The sequence below is a fragment of the Podarcis tiliguerta genome, assembly GCF_965153285.1.
Source record: "Podarcis tiliguerta genome assembly, chromosome: 7".
Classification (NCBI taxonomy): Eukaryota; Metazoa; Chordata; class Lepidosauria; order Squamata; family Lacertidae; genus Podarcis; species Podarcis tiliguerta.
The window spans coordinates 82,634,847-82,653,264 of NC_139540.1; the positions used below are offsets into that span (position 1 = coordinate 82,634,847).

General features: G+C 42.9%; 1 protein-coding gene across 4 annotated transcripts in view; it reads right to left on the reverse strand.

The window, feature by feature from the left end:
* Positions 1 to 10,614: 10,614 nt before the first annotated feature.
* MTA1 (metastasis associated 1) overlaps positions 10,615 to 18,418 on the reverse strand; it is a 72,830-nt gene continuing 65,026 nt past the window's right edge. For all 4 annotated transcript variants that reach the window (XR_014513138.1, XM_083448708.1, XM_083448709.1 and 1 more), the window contains 2 exons: positions 12,805 to 12,956; positions 10,615 to 11,229 (listed from right to left, as the gene is read on the reverse strand). Coding sequence is in view for 3 of the 4 variants with exons in the window: in XM_083448709.1 (XP_083304835.1) it covers positions 11,091 to 11,229; positions 12,805 to 12,956 (291 nt within the window). In the remaining variant the exon portion in view is untranslated. The remainder of the gene's footprint in view (positions 11,230 to 12,804; positions 12,957 to 18,418) is intronic.

Sequence of the window (18,418 nt, forward strand, 5' to 3'; positions counted from 1 at the left end):
TCGACAGTGGAATTTGCTGCCAAGGAGTGTGGTGGAGTCTCCTTCTTTGGAGGTCTTTAAGCAGAGGCTTGACAACCATATGTCAGGAGTGCTCTGATGGTGTTTCCTGCTTGGCAGGGGGTTGGACTTGATGGCCCTTGTGGTCTCTTCCAACTCTATGATTCTATGATTCTAAGCTTTAAGTAGGCAAAAGGGGGAAGGTGTTTGGAAGAAAAGAGCCCGTCGCCACTTGAACAGCACAAGCCCTGAGCGGCATGACTGTTGGACCTTCTTCACGCCACGCTCCCCACATCTGAGCCTTGCAAGGCCGGTCAGGGAAGGCAGTGTAGAAATGTGACAGCCATGCACCCCTCAATCCCAACCTATTGATGATGCCAATGGGAAAAGCCAAAGTTACTCCTCGTCTAGAAATTAGAATATTATTGTTGTTATAATAATATAATAATCTATTATTTATACCTTGCCCATCTGGCCGGGTTTCCCCAGTCCCTCCAGGCGGCTCCCAACAGAATTAATGGTAAATGTTGTTATTATATAAGTTGTATACCACCCTTCATCTGTGGATCTCGGGGGGCTAGGTAGGAAATAATGTAAGACTATGTCCTGGGGAAATAAATAGCTGATAAACAGCAAAATTACTGTTGCTTACAGGACCACTAAGAAGTGGGATTTGCCTTATGTGAATCTTGTACAGAGTGGGACCTCTAAATCCGTTTTTTATTACATTATTCTTTCCCACTAAAGCACCAAGCATCTCACAGTACTACCCACTACTGTAGCTAATTACTCCTGAATTGTTATAAAGAATCATCAGGATGATAATTAGTTTTAAATTTAGTTGCTGGGTTCAAGCATCTTTTGGTGTTTTATTAAAATGCAAGTAAAAATGTATAAACAGGGAGATTACAAAGTAAAACGAGGATGTTAGAAAATAAGGTCAGTTACCTAAGGCAATAGTTTATAAAATATAGGCTAAACAAATACTGGTATTACATACTGGAAGGCTGAAACAGAAGAATAAAAAAACAAAAAAAACAAAGCATATTTCTGAACCGTGGCATGAATAACAAGGTAATTAATGCAAAGAAATGGCATTTTAATCTAGCAATTATTAGAATGCAATGTTTCCGTTCAGGTTCATTTGCGGTTTACTATCTCTTTTAATTATGTTGTAACAAACTTCTGTCTTTTATTATGGTTAAGATGCTCAATGTTGCTCAGTTTTGAGAACGGGTCTAGATTTAAAAGTCAGAAGGAAATGCAACAGAAGAAACTAAGCTAGCATTGCAAAACATCTCATTTTTTAATTTAATTTCTCTCCTGCTGGATTTATGTCAAAATTTGAAAACATCTCCCCCACCCAAGAAATAAAAACTAGCGGTTAAACAGTTCAATTATAATATTATTTGCACCCTCAAGAATGTTTTTTGGGGTGGAGCTAAGTAGACAGACTCTGACACCTTCTCAAAGGAGGTTCCTTTGCACACCTGGGCACAAGGAAGGGGTTGAGGCCCAGTTGAGGAAATCCCACCCCACCCCCAAGGCACAGATTGGCTGCGTGGGGCCAGGTACGTCTGCCTGCTCAGCCATTATTGGTCTTGGGACCTGTCACTCTGCTCCAGTCAGGGGGTGCCCCCTGCTGTTGTACTCCTTGACTTGTGCTCAGCTGCTAACTGGCCAGGCAGAGAGGGATGCTGGGTGTTATGTACTGAGTTGAATAGGATCCAAAATGCAGCAGTCTGATTGGTCCTAGAACAATAGGATTCAGAATGCAGCAGTCTGATTGGTCCTAGAACAATAGGATTCAGAATGCAGCAGTCTGATTGGTCCTAGAACAATAGGATCCGAAATGCAGCAGTCTGATTGGTCCTAGAACAATAGGATTCAGAATGCAGCAGTCTGGTTGGTCCTAGAACAATAGGATTCAGAATGCAGCAGTCTGATTGGTCCTAGAACAATAGGATTCAGAATGCAGCAGTCTGATTGGTCCTAGAACAATAGGATCCAAAATGCAGCAGTCTGATTGGTCCTAGAACAATAGGATTCAGAATGCAGCAGTCTGATTGGTCCTAGAACAATAGGATTCAGAATGCAGCAGTCTGATTGGTCCTAGAACAATAGGATTCAGAATGCAGCAGTCCGATTGGTTCGCAGGAGCCACCCAATCCAACTCCGGGTGGAAGTGAATCCGCAATCTGATTGGCCTACAGGTGAATCCCAGAATTAGCCAATCAAGTGGGGCCCATTGTGTAAATAATGTATATAAAGCAGACATTTCGGGGGAACTTCCATTCCTCACTACTCTGAGCTGAATAAAGAGCCTGAAATCCACACTCGACTCCGAGTATATTTCACAGGGGCAGGTGGCAGCCCCCACAATGAGCCCGGCAGCGGAGGAGCTGGCCACAAAACTCCCCATGGCACTCCTGGGGCAAAGCAGCCTTCCTGGCGATGGGATGGGGGGAGGAAGGCAGGGGAGGAGGAGCCAAAGGACAGGAGGGAGGTTGTGGACTTGGAGAGGGATGCATGTGGAGTCATGAAGCCCTCCTAAAATAAAATAAAATCAGAGGCCCACTGTGCCCTGTCTGTCTGTGTGCAATCTCAGCCCACTCACCCACCCCCCAATTCATGCTGCCGACTTTGCTAGAAGGCATGGCGGACCCCCTTCAAGGTGGACCAGATTGAGGGGGGCTGGGCTTTTAACAACCTAAGACTCCCAACCATGTGGCTAGTCCTCAGTCCTTCAAGACACAGGGAGGTGGCTCTTCCATGCGGGACGGGCAGAGGAGATCCTGTGCATCTGTCTACTTTCAACTGGAAAGATTTGGCTGCTGGGTCAAACAGCTTTAAAAGCAGGCAAGAGGCATACAGACACAGGGTTGTCTTGCAAGGCCTGTTAAATGGCCTAGCTGAAATAGAACCCCTATGTTCAGGGGCAGTCTATATCTGAATACCAGGTGAGGGGGGCATTTCTGGTTCACTTCAGGCAGCAAAAGTTCTTGGGCCATCCCTGCCTTGCATCAAACAAAAGGATAAGCTGGGAACGACTCCTGTGTGGAGAGTCGTTCCTAATTGGACAATGTTGGATGCAGGTGACGCTGTGGTCTAAACCACTGAGCCTCTTGGGCTTGCTGATCGGAAGGTCGTGGTTCGAATCCCGACAACGGGGTGAGCTCCCGTTGCTTTGTCTCAGCTCCTGCTGACCTAGCAGTTCGAAAGCACGCCAGTGCAAGTAGATAAATAGGTACCACTGCGGCGGGAAGGTAAACAGCGTTTCTGTGCACTCTGCTTTCCATCACGGTGTCCCGTTGCACCAGAAGCAGTTTAGTCATGCAGGCCACATGACCCGGAAAACTGTCTGTGAACGAACACCGGCTCCCTCGGCCTGAAAAGCAGGATGAGTGCCGCACCCCATAGACCAGGGGTCAGCAACCATTTTCAGCCGGTCCACCGTCCCTCAGACCTTGTGGTGGGTTGGACTATAGTTTGAAAAAAAATTATGAACGAATTCCTATGCCCCACAAATAACCCAGAGAGGCATTTTAAATAAAAGCACACATTCTACTCAAGTAAAAACATGCTGATTCCCGGACCGTCCACAGGCTGGATTGAGAAGCTGATTGGGCCTTTTACCTTACCTTACAATATTTCTTGGATTCAAGCTTCAGATAATATAAATCTCTCACACTTGCTGGAGAATCCATATGCTTTTTCTAAGTTTTGGTACAATTGTCTCACCTTCTTTGGGAGGTGTCTGTGATATTATCTAAGACGGTAGATAAACACTGCTCATTTGTTCTGCTGCTCCCAGAATTTTGAGGCCTTACCTTCACTGGATTTTGCTTTCTTAATGTGTTCTAAAATATATAGTCCATCAAAGCTGCTCCCCCCACCCCCATCTTCTGCACTGCAATTGCCTTGGGTTACCTTAGGCAATGGGGGGCTTTCATCAACAACTGAATTGCTATTAGCCATTTTAAAAATCAAAAACCCCAACCCCCCTCCAAAAAAAACTCCTTCCAAAAATTACAGTTAAAAAATCCTTTCCCCCCTCAAAAAAGTACAATGCTAGCATTTCAAACATTATCAGGATGCAAAAACCACAATTCCAAAAATCCTGCCTATACTGATTTGAAAGGGAAAATTAATCCCTCCACAATAACTCAGCAGTATTACAGCACAACACTGCCATCTGTTGCCCAAGATACAAATTGCAACAGCAAAACTTTTTCTTTCTTTACCAATAATAATAATAATAATATTCTAATTCCTAGATGAGGAGCAACTTCGTCCATTTCCCCTTGCATGGCCAGTAGGTGTTCCCTTCTGTGCTTCTCCCACTTTTTCACTTGTGAGTTATTTTAAGCCAATTAAGTATCAATGGGCCCTGTGTGTAGATAACTGTGCCCACCCCTTGTTTCTTACAAATGTTCAGGGCCCAGCTGTAAATTCTGTGAACCGCCCTGAGATTTATGGGCATAGGGTGGTATGCAAATGAATATAAATAATCAGTGCACACCTTGGCAGTTTTCTGGTTTTGTGCAAATCTGAGGAATTAAAGAAATCTCTATCTATCTATCTATCTATCTATCATCTATCTATCTATCTATCATCTATCCCTGACCCTGAAATAGTTATGAGCAGGCTGAAAAAGAAATGAAAGCACTGAGGAAGCAGTAGGTATGAAAAGAGGAATAGTAAAAAGTGATAATCTATCCTCCCAAAACATTGAAACAAATAATCTGTCACCCCAGATTTCCCCACCTTATTGCATTGTCCCTTTATTGGGTAAACTTGAATTTACCCAAAAAAGCGTCACGACGAGTGATGTTTGAGAGTAATGTCATATGGACTATGTAAATTAAACGGGAAGGCAAACAGCTATAAATACGCAGTAAACTTTGGAGTTGAGAAACCCATATTCCATCATCTTAATATCTGAGACACCAACTGCAATGTTAGGGTCAGGGGTCAAGATCTGGGGGTTAGGGGTTAAAGGTTAGCGTTCAAGGGTCAGGGTTCAGGTTAGATTTAGGGTCAGGAACAAGCTTAGGGTTTATGGTTATGGTTTGGGTCAGGGTCAAGGGGACAGGGTTAAGGTTAGGGTCAGGAGACAGTGGTTGATGGTCAAGGTATAGGGATGAGAGGTCAGGATCAGGCTTAGGTGTCAAGTGTCAAGGTTAGGGTTAAAGTCACCTGCTTTGGGTGATAACTCCTGAGTGCACCCAATCCAGAAATGCCTCAGGATAATACTCAACAAATATCTTGAATTCCATCACCAGCCTGTACAATATGCCAAACAAGACCAAAACAGCCAAACAAGAACTGTAGTACTAAATTGTGAAGTAAGTAAAAAGGTGCTCCGAGTGCTTTCTCTAAGCCAACTTGTCACCTATCTCCTCTCCAAATGCAAAACAGGCTCTTCAAATGCCCACCTTTTTAGGATAATAGCTTAATTTCCTGAAACGGGAATGTTTGCTTCTATTGAATTGCTGTGTTTTTTTTCGCATGGGGTTTTTCCTTTGGCAGTAGCTCTCTCATGTGATTGGCTGAGTCACAAGGGAGAGGCATTCCATTCTGTTGTGACTCTTATTCCAGGAACTGTCGTTTTTATCAGCTTTCTCTGTTTCTTCCGTCTGGGTGTGCCTATGTGAGGAGAATGGCTGCGGAGAGAGGTTTCCCTGGATGCTTCCGAGGACGGTATGGTCTGTCTAGGAAGAAACCTGTGCTCTCTATAAGGAACAAAGTGAATAAGCAGGAGATTGTAGATATGTTCTTCTCAGTTATATGTTTTTGAAAGTAAAGTTCTTTTGAAAACAAAGAGACTGGACGTATCATATCATATCCACACACCCCATACCTGAGAGATGGGCAGGACCTGAGCTCTGGCCTCCCACTCTCCAAGAAGGGTCAAGGGTCCAAAGAGAGGGGCAGAGAGCCTTGGTTGATCCCTCCCAACATCTGGAATCCAGACTCGGCTTTCGACGGAGCTGGCCATCTTTGCTGATTATGAGTAAACCAAACAGCTATATTGTAATGAATAGGCTAGGATTAGTCCAGTTTTAGAGCCACAGGGCTCTGGTTTATTGCGTAGTCTTGTTCCAACCTTCTGCCTGCTTTCCCCCTACTTTTTTCAATATAGTTTCCTAATCTGACCACTGCATTGTGTGTGTGTGTCTGTCTGTGTCTGCCAACCTCAGGGTTCTGGAATCCCCTTGTGCCAAGACACATGGAGTCCATGCTATTGAAAGTTTCAGACCAGTGTTGTGAAAGTACAGCACGCTCTTCTGAGATATGGGAGACTTGGGGAGTTTGGGCTGCCTTTACACTGCAATTTATAAGGTAATTGTCTCAGAAACGCAGGGCGTTCCTGGCTTTTAGGAAGTTTGTGTGTTCCTGGCTTTTAGGAAGCTTTTAGGAAGTTTATGTGAGAAGCCTCATTCAGCATGCTTAGCTCTAGTTAATGCATGAAGCGGTTAAGACCATAGAGTAAGCTTTTTTCCTAGACTCAGCTAGGTTACGCCCCCTCACCTTTAGTGATGAACAATTTAAAAAGTGCATTAAAACAGGATATTTAACGGGTCTTTAAATGCTTTGCTGCATGTTTTGCTTTAAAACCTCTCCTGGGGCTCTCTCTTACCAGAGAGTATTCTGCCTTACATTTGGATTTTGGGATCCAGCAAATTCTTCTTTACTAATTAAATAACTACACAGGTTATGGGCTCAGAATGTGGAATATTTTGTTGAGATTCTAGTGAGAATATTATGCAGGGTTTCAGCTTGTTGAAGGAATTTAAAAACTTGTTGTTTTTTTAGAGTGGAGAAAGATTTTTCTCCCTCCTTCCTCTATCCCTCTTCTGCAGTAGGCAGAAGTTTTTCTTTCTTTGTTGGAGATTTTTTTAGAAGTGTCTCTTTTTACGATAGGCAGCCAAAATCTTGTTGCTGCTCAAAGCTGCAGACTGCTTAGAGTAATTTTACTCAATGGAACAGGTTGGAAACCATTATGAAAGTAAGAGGCATTATAGTTTGCATCGTGGAAGAGAAGCCTAGAGCTGGTGCAGAGTTAAATGGGAACAGCAGAATGACATAGCAGTGTCTATTAATTTGGATAGTCTTTCAGACACCCAGATGGTCCACGCTAAACATTGCGATACTGCTACCGAGATGACTGACAATTTACCAGCCTTTTGTATTTACAAGCACACATTCTCATCAAGCTCGAAGGAACTATTCAAATTAAAGCTTGAGTCCAAGAAAAACTAACAATCATGAGTTCCTAGCCATTATTGAGGTTCCGGAAGAAGCAGATTTGAAAGTGGATGATGTACCGAGAGTCTGCTGCTTTTTGGAGTCACAAAGGTTGAGAAGTTTGCCATGCTCAAAGACAACAAACCAAAAGTAACCCTAACTGATGTCAATGGTCATTGGAGAAAGGAATGAAAAACCCAGTCTCAGAAGAAAACCAAGGCTCCATCCCAAACTTATTTGTTTCAGATGTAATGAAGGACATATATCCAAATATTGTGAAGCCCCAAACCCAGCAAAATCCCCTTCACTTAAGCAACCAAATCCCAAGGGAATCAAAATAAGCAATTTTCTTTTGCACGGGAAGAGTTTAAATAACTGTGATACAAAATCAAGTAAGTGATTGATTCAGGATTTCTTCTCACATGGATTATGATAAATATTACTTTGGAGGCATTAAGAATATTAATTCATCAGTGGATGGAAGTATTCAACTGTTGATACCATGAAGATATTTAAATTAATTTAAATACCGTCCTATACCCGAAGGTATAGATATGCAGATCTATGATTTATTTGACCAGTTGAGGGGGATGTGCCAGGGAAACAGGCAAGCTCAGGTGAAGAGACTTTGCTCTGGTTTTAATATTTCCAAGTATAAATTTGTCTTCTTTTTTGAAACTCTTTTTATTGATTTTCCAAGGTCCGTAACAAAGAATAAACAATAACCTAACACAACTATTAGGGTCTGTGACAAGCAAGATTACTGTAGTATGGTGAAGTGGGTAGGGCATTTTGCTTGATTAAATGCAGATAGCCTGGCCTGCTCCTGATCCTTTGCCTGTGTTCTCTGAATAATTCATGAATTTTTAAAAATTTGATGACAACTGTGACAACTTAAATTTTGGGTATGTGTTTTAAGGATTTTCTTTTATTTCTTTATGTACATATGTTAAAACCTTTTAAAGTATGACTGAATTTTATGTTATGTTTTGAAATCTATTTTGTTTGTGCCCATGAGGCTCAACAAGTTTCCTGTAACACAATTTATTTGTAATAAGTAGAATCATAGAATCATAGAGTTGGAAGAGACCACAAGGGCCATCGAGTCCAACCCCCTGCCAAGCAGGAAACACCATCAGAGCACTCCTGACATATGGCTGTCAAGCCTCTGCTTAAAGACCTCCAAAGAAGGAGACTCCACCACACTCCTTGGCAGCAAATCCCACTGTCAAACAGCTCTTACTGTCAGGAAGTTCTTCCTAATGTTTAGGTGGAATCTTCTTTCTTGTAGTTTGGATCCATTGCTCCGTGTCCGCTTCTCTGGAGCAGCAGAAAACAACCTTTCTCCCTCCTCTATGTGACATCCTTTTCTATATTTGAACCTGGCTATCATATCCCCCCTTAACCTCCTCTTCTCCAGGCTAAACATACCCAGCTCCCTTAGCCGTTCCTCATAAGGCATCGTTTCCAGGCCTTTGACCATTTTGGTTGCCCTCCTCTGGACACGTTCCAGTTTGTCAGTGTCCTTCTTGAACTGTGGTGCCCAGAACTAGACACTGTACTCCAGGTGAGGTCTGACCAGAGCAGAATACAGTGGCACTATTACTTCCCTTGATCTAGATGCTATACTCCTATTGATGCAGCCCTATTGATGCATTGGCTTTTTTAGCTGCCGCGTCACACTGTTGGCTCATGTCAAGTTTGTGTATAATGCTCTTCCTGCAAATGTTCTCCATATGTGGCGGGGATGCCTAAGAAGTCATGGGCAGAAATTCTAGCAGTAAGATTTGGCTTAGATTTAAATTAATCTTGTATAATTTTATAGAAAAAGTCAGAGCTGTCTTTCTGGTTCATATAATGATGAAGCGAGAGGGTTCACTAGAAATGTTCACAGGCTTTCAAAGGATAGAGGTGCCGGCTCCTTCAGAAGGGGAACACCTTTTATTCTGGATGTAAAACCACTGATGTCCAGATCTATTAAATATAGCAGTTGTTGGTAACTTTGGTGAAGAAGGGAGAAGCTAAGCCATGGAAGCTCCAACTGGAGATGAAGGCCTTCTCTCCTCAAGAAAACTTTTTTGTCCAGGATTTGGGTCAGTGTACAAACAAGGGACACGGGTGGCGCTGTGGGTTAAAGCCTCAGCACCTAGGACTTGCCAATCGAAAGGTCGGCGGTTCGAATCCCCGCGGCGGGGTGCGCTCCCGTCGTTCGGTCCCAGCGCCTGCCAACCTAGCAGTTCAAAAGCACCCCCGGGTGCAAGTAGATAAATAGGGACCGCTTACCAGCGGGAAGGTAAACGGCGTTCTGTGTGCTGCGCTGGCTCGCCAGATGCAGCTTGTCACGCTGGCCACGTGACCCGGAAGTGTCTGCGGACAGCGCTGGCTCCCGGCCTATAGAGTGAGATGAGCGCACAACCCTAGAGTCTGGCAAGACTGGCCCGTACGGGCAGGGGTACCTTTACCTTTACCTTACAAACAAGTATGGAATGAGTCCCTGCCTGAAAGCATGCATTTCGCCCACAAATTAAATGAGATTCTGAAGTAAAATTCAAATTGATATAGCCAGAAGCTTGTTGCCTGTCGGCAAGACAAACCTTGGTATCATTCTTGCTGGAACTTTCCAAACATAACCCAAAATTGCTGGAGAACGGCAGTGCCTCTCCAAGGTGGAAACCAAGCCCCTATAAGCAGGGCACTTAAATAATGCCTGCTATATTGCAGCCATGCTGGGGAAAATACTGGAACACAGAAAGTGAGGTATTTCTCAAAAGTAAAAGCTCCATAATTAACTCCCTACCTGCAAAATAGACTAAAAAATCCATAATGACAAGAGATTCCCTTAGATTCCCCCGTGTGGCTGCTGTTGTGACAGCAATCAATCCTATACATCAGGGGTCAGCAAACTTTTTCAGCGGGGGGCTGGTCCACTGTCCCTCATATCTTGGGGGGGGGGGCAGACTATATTTTGGAGAAAAAATATGAATGAATTCCTATGCCCCACAAATAACCCAGAGATGCATTTTATATAAAAGGACACATTCTACTCGTGTAAAAACACGCTGATTCCTGGACCGTCCGTGGGCCGGATTGAGAAGGCAACTGGGCCGCATCCGGCCCCCGGGGCCTTAGTTTGCCTACCCATGCTATACATGAAACTGGAGAGAGATCAAGAAGAATATTCCTACTTGGGATGAGGGACAACTTTAAATGCTAGATGTTTCATGCTGAAACACAGGGAGCCCCTTGTAGCAGAAAACTCATACTGTCCATTGGAGGTCCCTGTCATGCGTCCATGTAGAGGCAAAACTGCCACAAGTTTCCTAAAACCAAAAGGAACCAGAGCAAAAAGCCCACCAAACCTGTAGCTGGTTTCTAAATCCTATATTTCCAGGTGTAACAGACACACATTGGCACTTTTATCTACAAAGAAATAAAGACAAAATGGTACTGTTGACAGAAACACACGAACACAACACCACAGTCTCATAAAACGGAGGGTCTCGCTTTACGAAAAGAGAAAAAACAGAATATGCGGAATATCCATGTCTCCAATAAGTTACATTTACATTGCTTCCCACTTGCTTACAAAAAGAGCAGAATAAACTACAAGCAAAAGAAAATCTGCTAAAGGAGAATGGGCGGGCGTGTGTCGTCTGTGGCCATCAAGAACCAGAGCGGGCCCAGCTTCCGCCTTGGACCCGTCTTGGCGTAGTTTTGTTCCTTCTCGTTCATCAGCAGCGGATTCCCATTCTGTGGCCACAGAACTTACAGCACAGTATGTGGGAGTTGGGAAAAGTTCTCTGGCAAAGCCATCAGTGTTTCAAGGGCTAGTCAGGTTCGTTTTAGTCCTCAATGATTATTGGCTCATCATTCACAGGCTGCTGTAGATGTAAACCTGCTACTGGCCAGAGGACAATAGGCTTGTAAGGCCGTCTTGCAGCTTGTCTCGCTTCAGAGAAAGAAAGCAACTTCCGGATTTTCCTGGGAGAGAATGAAAAGAAAACCTTGTCACGAGACTAGATACTTGAAACTTTCTTTTCCCGTCTTTATCAGTTGCTTCAAGATCTGTTCAGTTAGGCGGCTGTATAAACATGCCGTTTCCTTTGTTCTATTATTATTTTAATTTATTCTCCGCTTTTCACCCTAAGGCGGGTTACAATAATTTAAAATACAGCATTAAAAGCAGTTTAAAACAACCTATAATCACAAAAATAGGGTGGATCCTAAAATAAAATAAAATAAAATGGTGCTATTACTTCCCTTGATCTGGACACTAGACTTCTGTTGATACAGCCGAGAATAGCATTTACTTTTTTGGCTGCTGCAACAGTTAACTCAGTTAAGCCCTAGATCCTTTTTGCATGTACTCCTGGCAAGCCAGATGTCCACCATTCTATATTTGTGCATCTGGTTCTTCCTGCCTAAGGGCAGAACCTTACAGATGTTCCTATTGAAATTCTATTTGTTCGTTTGGGCTCAGTTCTTCAAACCGTTAAGGTCAACTTGAATCCCAATTCTGTCTTCTGCAGCAATGTTATGCTGAAAGCTGTATTGAATTCCAATGGCAAATTATTAAAGAAATTCTTAGAGCCGATTGCCATCCTTAGTGACATTGACAAAATGAAAGGTCTGCTGTCTAGCATGGATAAGCCTGTTATGTTCGATACAGCATTAAGTTTGCATTAAAAGCTTCCCAACTCATGAAAACCTGTGTGTCTGGCCTCACAACATGTGCCACTTAGTTATGTGTTTTATGTATTATATTACACGTGTTTTACTATCCAATTCTCAATTAACTTTGCTTGCTTGCTAAAGTATGTTTCGTAAAACTTTACTGGAGGTTTTTAAGCAGAGGTTGGATGTCCATCTGTCATGAACTCAGCCATCATTGAGACCCTCCATTAACTTTCCATTAATGTGCTTCGTTACAGCATTTTGGGAACATCCAACTTCTTCTGCAATTACCTTTTGAGGCTTTCCCTCCTTATGGAGGGTCTCAATGATGGCTTTCTGCACAACTGTCAGGTCAGCAGCCTTCCCCATGATTGTGCTTCCGACTGAACCAGACTGAGAGACCATTTAAAGGCTCAGGAACCCATTGCAGGTGTTATGGATTGAATAGCTACTTCACCTTTTCACAATATTCTAAATTTCTGAGATGGTTAATTTGGGGTTTTCATCAGCTGTACGCCATAATCATCACAATTATAACACAAAGGCTTGACATATCTCACTTTGCATGTCATGAGTCTATCTCATATATTAGTTTCACCTTTTAAGTTGAATTACTGAAATAAAGGAACTTTTCCACGATATTCTAATTTTTCGAGTTTCACCTGTAAGTGGTCAATTCAGCACAGCAGGCTAAGGAGGACTCAACTTTTGGTTGAAGACCGCCATTTCACCAGGTCTATTTTTTTCAAAAAAGAAACTTATTGATTCATTTCAATCTTACTCTATCTTTTCAGAAGCTCAGCCATTAACCAATTGTAAATTGCATTTGATCGCTCTTAACAGAATCACAGAACGGACTCTTACTGAAGTGCACATGCTAACCTGGTTTCCTCGGTGGCCATGTAGAAAACATCGTCAGGAGCGTCAATCCAGTTCATCCTCTTCCTTTTCACTGGAAACATGGTTCCACCACGGATTAACCGGACTTTTGTTTGGTATGATTTCCCATTGAGTAGCAAGTTTCGACTTGGTCCCTAACGCAAGACATAAAGAACAACAAAAACGTTATGGGGTCCCCGCAGAAACCACTTTAGGAACAAGTAAAGTCATACCTGGTTACGTTTGCTTCATGTTACGTTCTTTCAGGTTATGTCCCACGGCGACCCGCAAGTACCGGAAAGGGTTACTTCCGGGTTTCGCCGCTCGCGCAGAAGCACAAAATGATGTCACGCGCATGCGCAGAAGCTGCGAATAGCAACCCGCACATGCGCAGACGCATCGCTGCGGGTTGCGCTCTTTTCATGTTGCAAACGGGCCTCCGGAACGGATCCTGTTCACAACCAGAGGTACCACTGTATCTCTTAAATGGACAGAAAATGAGACCTTTTCTTGCTGTAAATTCCTGCTCTGATGGGAGGCAGGGGAACATCCAGTATCATGTGAGATATCCCTGACAGGAGGCAAAGCTTTAGCAGTTGGAGGGGTCCAATTTCTCCCGAATGTACTGGAGCACAGCACAGACCCTATATAAAAGGGGGGGGGGGTGTTGGGAGGGTCCACCACTATCTGTGGGTGACAAGCATTAAAGAGCTACCTTTGAGAGAGGACTCTGCATCTTCTTTTCCCTTTCTCTGTTTTTTTTTTTTATTCACATTATTTTTTTCATCTGACAGTATTATGAAAAAGCTTGAACAAAATCTTACAGAAAAAATAAATGAAAGGCTGTTGGGTGTGCAAACAGTACCGACCCCAGTAAGCTCACCAAGAAAGATTGTTGGATTCAAGGGCGCACTACCTCTGTTGGCTTTTCGCAGTGTAGTAACGCTGCAGAGAGCTTGCTGGGGAGACCATGCATAAAAAAAGGGACTCAAAAATAACTTAGACAAGGTTTTAATAAGAAGAACAAAAACTTATACACCAAATATAACTTCCAACTCTATGATTCTATGAAATACATCTACAAACAAACACGACCCAACCACCAACCCATCCCCCAGGGTAAATGGCAGAGCTAGGTGCTGCCCCTTATATACTGCAGCCAATTCCCGACACAGCTTAATCAATGCAACTCAGCAGCACCTGCTATGCTTCACAGCTGTGAAGCTGGATCTCATTATTTTGCTCTGGCCCTTGCTCTGGCCCATTAAAGGTATACACAACGGGTGAAACAATGATGAACCTTTAGATTTAAAGAAACAGTTCAACAACCTCGCCTTCCATCTTCGACTATCAATAGAAGGGTGAACCAGTTCTAACCCCCAACAGCTGAAGTGGTAAAATAACCTCCTGCCTCCCTTGCATGCAGAGATTTATGGGAAGAAGAAGAAGAAAAAAATACTGTTTTCTCTCATGTAGTTTGAAGGGTACTCAATACGTGTTCATCATGTTCTCAGGACAGTTTATGGAAGCAAAAGCATAAAAGTAGCAGAACAGCATAGGTAGAACCATAGAGACATCGTGCCCTCCTGGCACAGAATCACAGAATCGAGAGTTGGAAGGGACCACGACGATCGCAACCCCTGCAATGTAGGAATCCTTTGCCCAAGTGGGGCTTGAACCTATGACCCAGAGATTAAGAGACTCCTGCACTAATGACTGTATAAAAGTAGGCGGCAGCCCAGAAAACAAACACCATTCAGCATATACCGTATTTTTTGCTCTATAAGACTCACTTTTTCCCTCCGAAAAAGGGGAAATGTGTGTGTGTCTTATGGAGCGAATGCAGGCTGCGCAGCCATCCCAGAAGCCAGAAGAGCAAGAGGGATTGCTGCTTTCACTGCGCAGCGATCCCTCTTGCTGTTCTGGCTTCTGAGATTCAGAACATTTTTTTTCTTGTTTTCCTCCTCCAAAAACTAGGTGCGTCTTGTGGTCTGGTGCGTCTTATAGAGCGAAAAACACGGTAGACAACATACAGAATATTCAAAAGCTGGTGGAAATAAAAACATGGTTGGGTGTTGAAATTACAGCATTGACACAAGTTGGGGGTGTCACATCTAAGGTCACAACTGTGAAGAAAGGCTCTAATGTACCCCGGCATTTCTTTAAGCCAGGCTAATGCAAAAACAGTCTTTAAGATGCCCACCTGGGAGAAAGAACCAACTTGGCCAACTGATTCTAGATCTTATTGGCTGGAAGAGCCAGGGGGCGCCCCCTGTAGGAGAGGAGTGAGACTTTTAACATGAGGAGCAACTAATGCCACAGAGGACAAGAGTCAGGATTCGAGATGATGTTAAGCATTGTTGGCAGGGACATCCCGAAGGCCTTTAGGGAGGTGTTCTTATATGCAACGGCCGCAGCTCGGACTTTGGTGGCAAAGGGGTGGAAGGAACAAGAAGCCCCGACAAAAACGGACTGGCATTACAAGCTACAAGAATTTGCTGAAATGGCGCAGTTTACAAATACCCTGAGAGGCAATTCAAAGCAAAAATTTATGGAAAAGTGGGATAGATATAAAACATATGTTCAAAAATACAGTAAAGGTTCGCTATCTATGCTAGCATTTGATTGACGTTGGAGTGAGACTGAGTTGAGAAATAAGACTAAGAGCGCATATTGATATAGGAAGGTATTAGATAAAATGTAAAGAAATATACAATAATAAGAGTACATTCATTTGTAAAAAAGGAATATACAATGGGATAGACAGGAAGTCTAGTGTGTTGGTATGTATATGATTTTGGGGGGAATTTTTTTTTTGTTTTTTCTCTTTGTTCTTTCTTTCTTTTTTTGTTTGTTTGTTTCATTTTCTTTCTAGGTATATAAAATTTGTATATAATTTTTGTATACATGTTGGAAATTATATTATAGTAAGTCCTGTAATGTAATATGGCAACTTTTACTGATGTAATATAAGAATGTTAACAAATAAATAAAATGCAAATTCACACACACGCACACAAACAGATTGAAGAAGAAGAAGAAGAAGAAGAAGAGTTTGGACTTGATATCCTACCTTTCACTCCCTTTAAGGAGTCTCAAAGCGGCTAACATTCTCCTTTTCCTTCCTCCCCCACAACAAACACTCTGTGCGGTGAGTGGGGCTGTGAGACTTCAAAGAAGTGTGACTAGGCCAAGGTCACCCAGCAGCTGCATGTGGAGGAGCGGGGAATCAAACCCAGTTCACCAGATTACAAGACTACCGCTCTTAACCACTACACCACACTGGCTCTTACACCACAGATTGGAGAACTGTGCCAGAACTAACAACACAAATTTCAACAGGGACAAATCTTAAGGTTCTGCACTTAGGAATAACAGGCTGCGCAAATGTAAGATGGGGGACAAGGAGTCCCTGCAAGTAGTTGCTAACATCATTAAGACAAAATTATTCTGAAAGAACTGTTGGTCAGAGTTCAGAAAAGGAGTGCTAACATTGGATCTGGTTGTAATATTTGCTTGATGACAGCTTGACCTAGTGGACAAGCCCAGAAGTGAAAGAAAGATTCTCCGATTCTATAACCTCTTCGGCGCAAAAGACATGTTCCATTCACGTAATGCAATTTCACAGAGGTGCTCCATGCGCCAATTTCTGGCTGATGCGATTTGTATTGGCAGATTGCTCCAAGTCTTGTCTCTCCCAGCTTTGACCCAAATATTGGATTCCCATACTGTTTTCAAAAGGTTGGGTCTTTGGAAAGGTAACACACTCTTGGCCCTCATGGAATAAATACAAAATGCTCAGATAATGTACGTGGGCATCATGCGCCACCTGTGGCAAATACTGTTTGTGTAAAGTCTGCTACTTTTTGAAACCAATTTGCCTTTCTCACATTAGTTCCATTAATCTAGCTTCAGAAATAGGTTGGTTCCTCACATGTAGATCTCCGGTTCTGTGTGCAGCCTAGCCCAAATATTGAGATTTATGTACATGGATGAATTGAGGATAGTCTGAAAAAGGAAGTAACGATGGGATAAGCAGTGGTAAAATCCCTATCAATTGCTTCCTTCCCCAGAATTCAAAAAGGAATTTTTAATCCTTGAAAGAATAGAGCGTAACAGACATAAAAGGGATAGTTTTCCAAGAAGGAAAGTGAGCTCCACGGAGACTCGTGTGATGTAATTATGATCCGAAATAGGCTTAATAACCATTTGAGTAGTATACTCCAAGGGTTGCCAACCTTTTTGGACTTGGGGACACACTTCAAATTTTGAGAAAGTGCTGGGGTGCCAGCCACAAACACGCATTACACAAAATTAGAGGGAGCGCGCCTGACAACCTCATGCTTGATGTGGGAAGTCAGCTCTGATTTCCCAGTCCTGCCCAAACCGCCAACAATATTGTTGCTGTCTAATAACAAATGAGATCATTCCCCAATCCCAGGTAAACTATTATAGGTGGACGCAGCTCATATGCATCTCTCTCTCTCTCTGTCTCTCTCTCTCTCTCTCTCTCTCTCTGTCTCTCTCTCTCTCACACACACACACACACAATCTGTACCTTTTGCCAGAATTACTAAACTCCGTAAGCTGTCCTTTCCACTTTTAATCACATCCTAGAAATTTATTTATTTATTTATAAAAGCATGTCTATAACACAAAATTACAAAACATTGGGGAGGTGTTCAACGTCAAAACATACAACATCATGTAAAAATAAAAATACAGCTAATTAAAGTGGCTGGTTAATTAAAAATTAAAACAGCAGCAAAGGCCTGTCAGAGTAAATTTCAAACAGTAGTGTATGAAACAGGAAAATAACTTTTGGCGATACAGTGGTACCTCTAGTTACGAACTTAATTCGTTTTGGAGGTCCGTTCTTAACCTGAAACTGTTCTTAACTGGAGGTGTGCTTTTGCTAATGGGGCCTCTTGCTGCTGCCGCTGCTGCGCCGCCGGCACACGATTTCCGTTCTCATCCTGGGGCAAAGTTCTCAACTCGAGGTAACTCTTCCAGGTTAGCAGAGTTTGTAACCTGAAGCGTTTGTAACCTGAGGTGTTTGTAACTCGAGGTACCACTGTAATGTAATTTTGGTGGCAGTAATCTTCCTCTATTACGAAAGAGTTATTTTATTCCATTATTGGATCAATATTTTCTTTCCTTTTTTCAGCTGTTTGAAACCCACAATGAGATTTATTCCCTAAAACTTGAGAATGCTGTTGTATTTGTAGCCCTGAATGTTTCCAAAGTTCACCAACTTCAGCTAGTGGGGTGCTGAAAAAGAGGAGATTTGATTTATCTTCGTCTGCATCTAGACCTGCTATGAGGCTAAAATCCCGATAGAGGATTTTCAGGTTCCTTAATTTCCTCTTTCAGATTGCTCAGGGCAAGCTCTGCAAAGATACAGTGGTGCCCCGCAAGACGAATGCCTCGCAAGACGGAAAACCCGCAAGACGAAAGGGTTTTCCATTTGCAGAGGCGCTTCGCAAGACGAATTTCCCTATGGGCTTGCTTCGCAAGACGAAAATTGACGAAAATTTTTGAGTTTTTTTTTTCTGCTCCAAAACCCCTTTTTCTGAAGCGCTAAGCTGCTAAAAGCATTTTAGCAGCAAAACCGCTA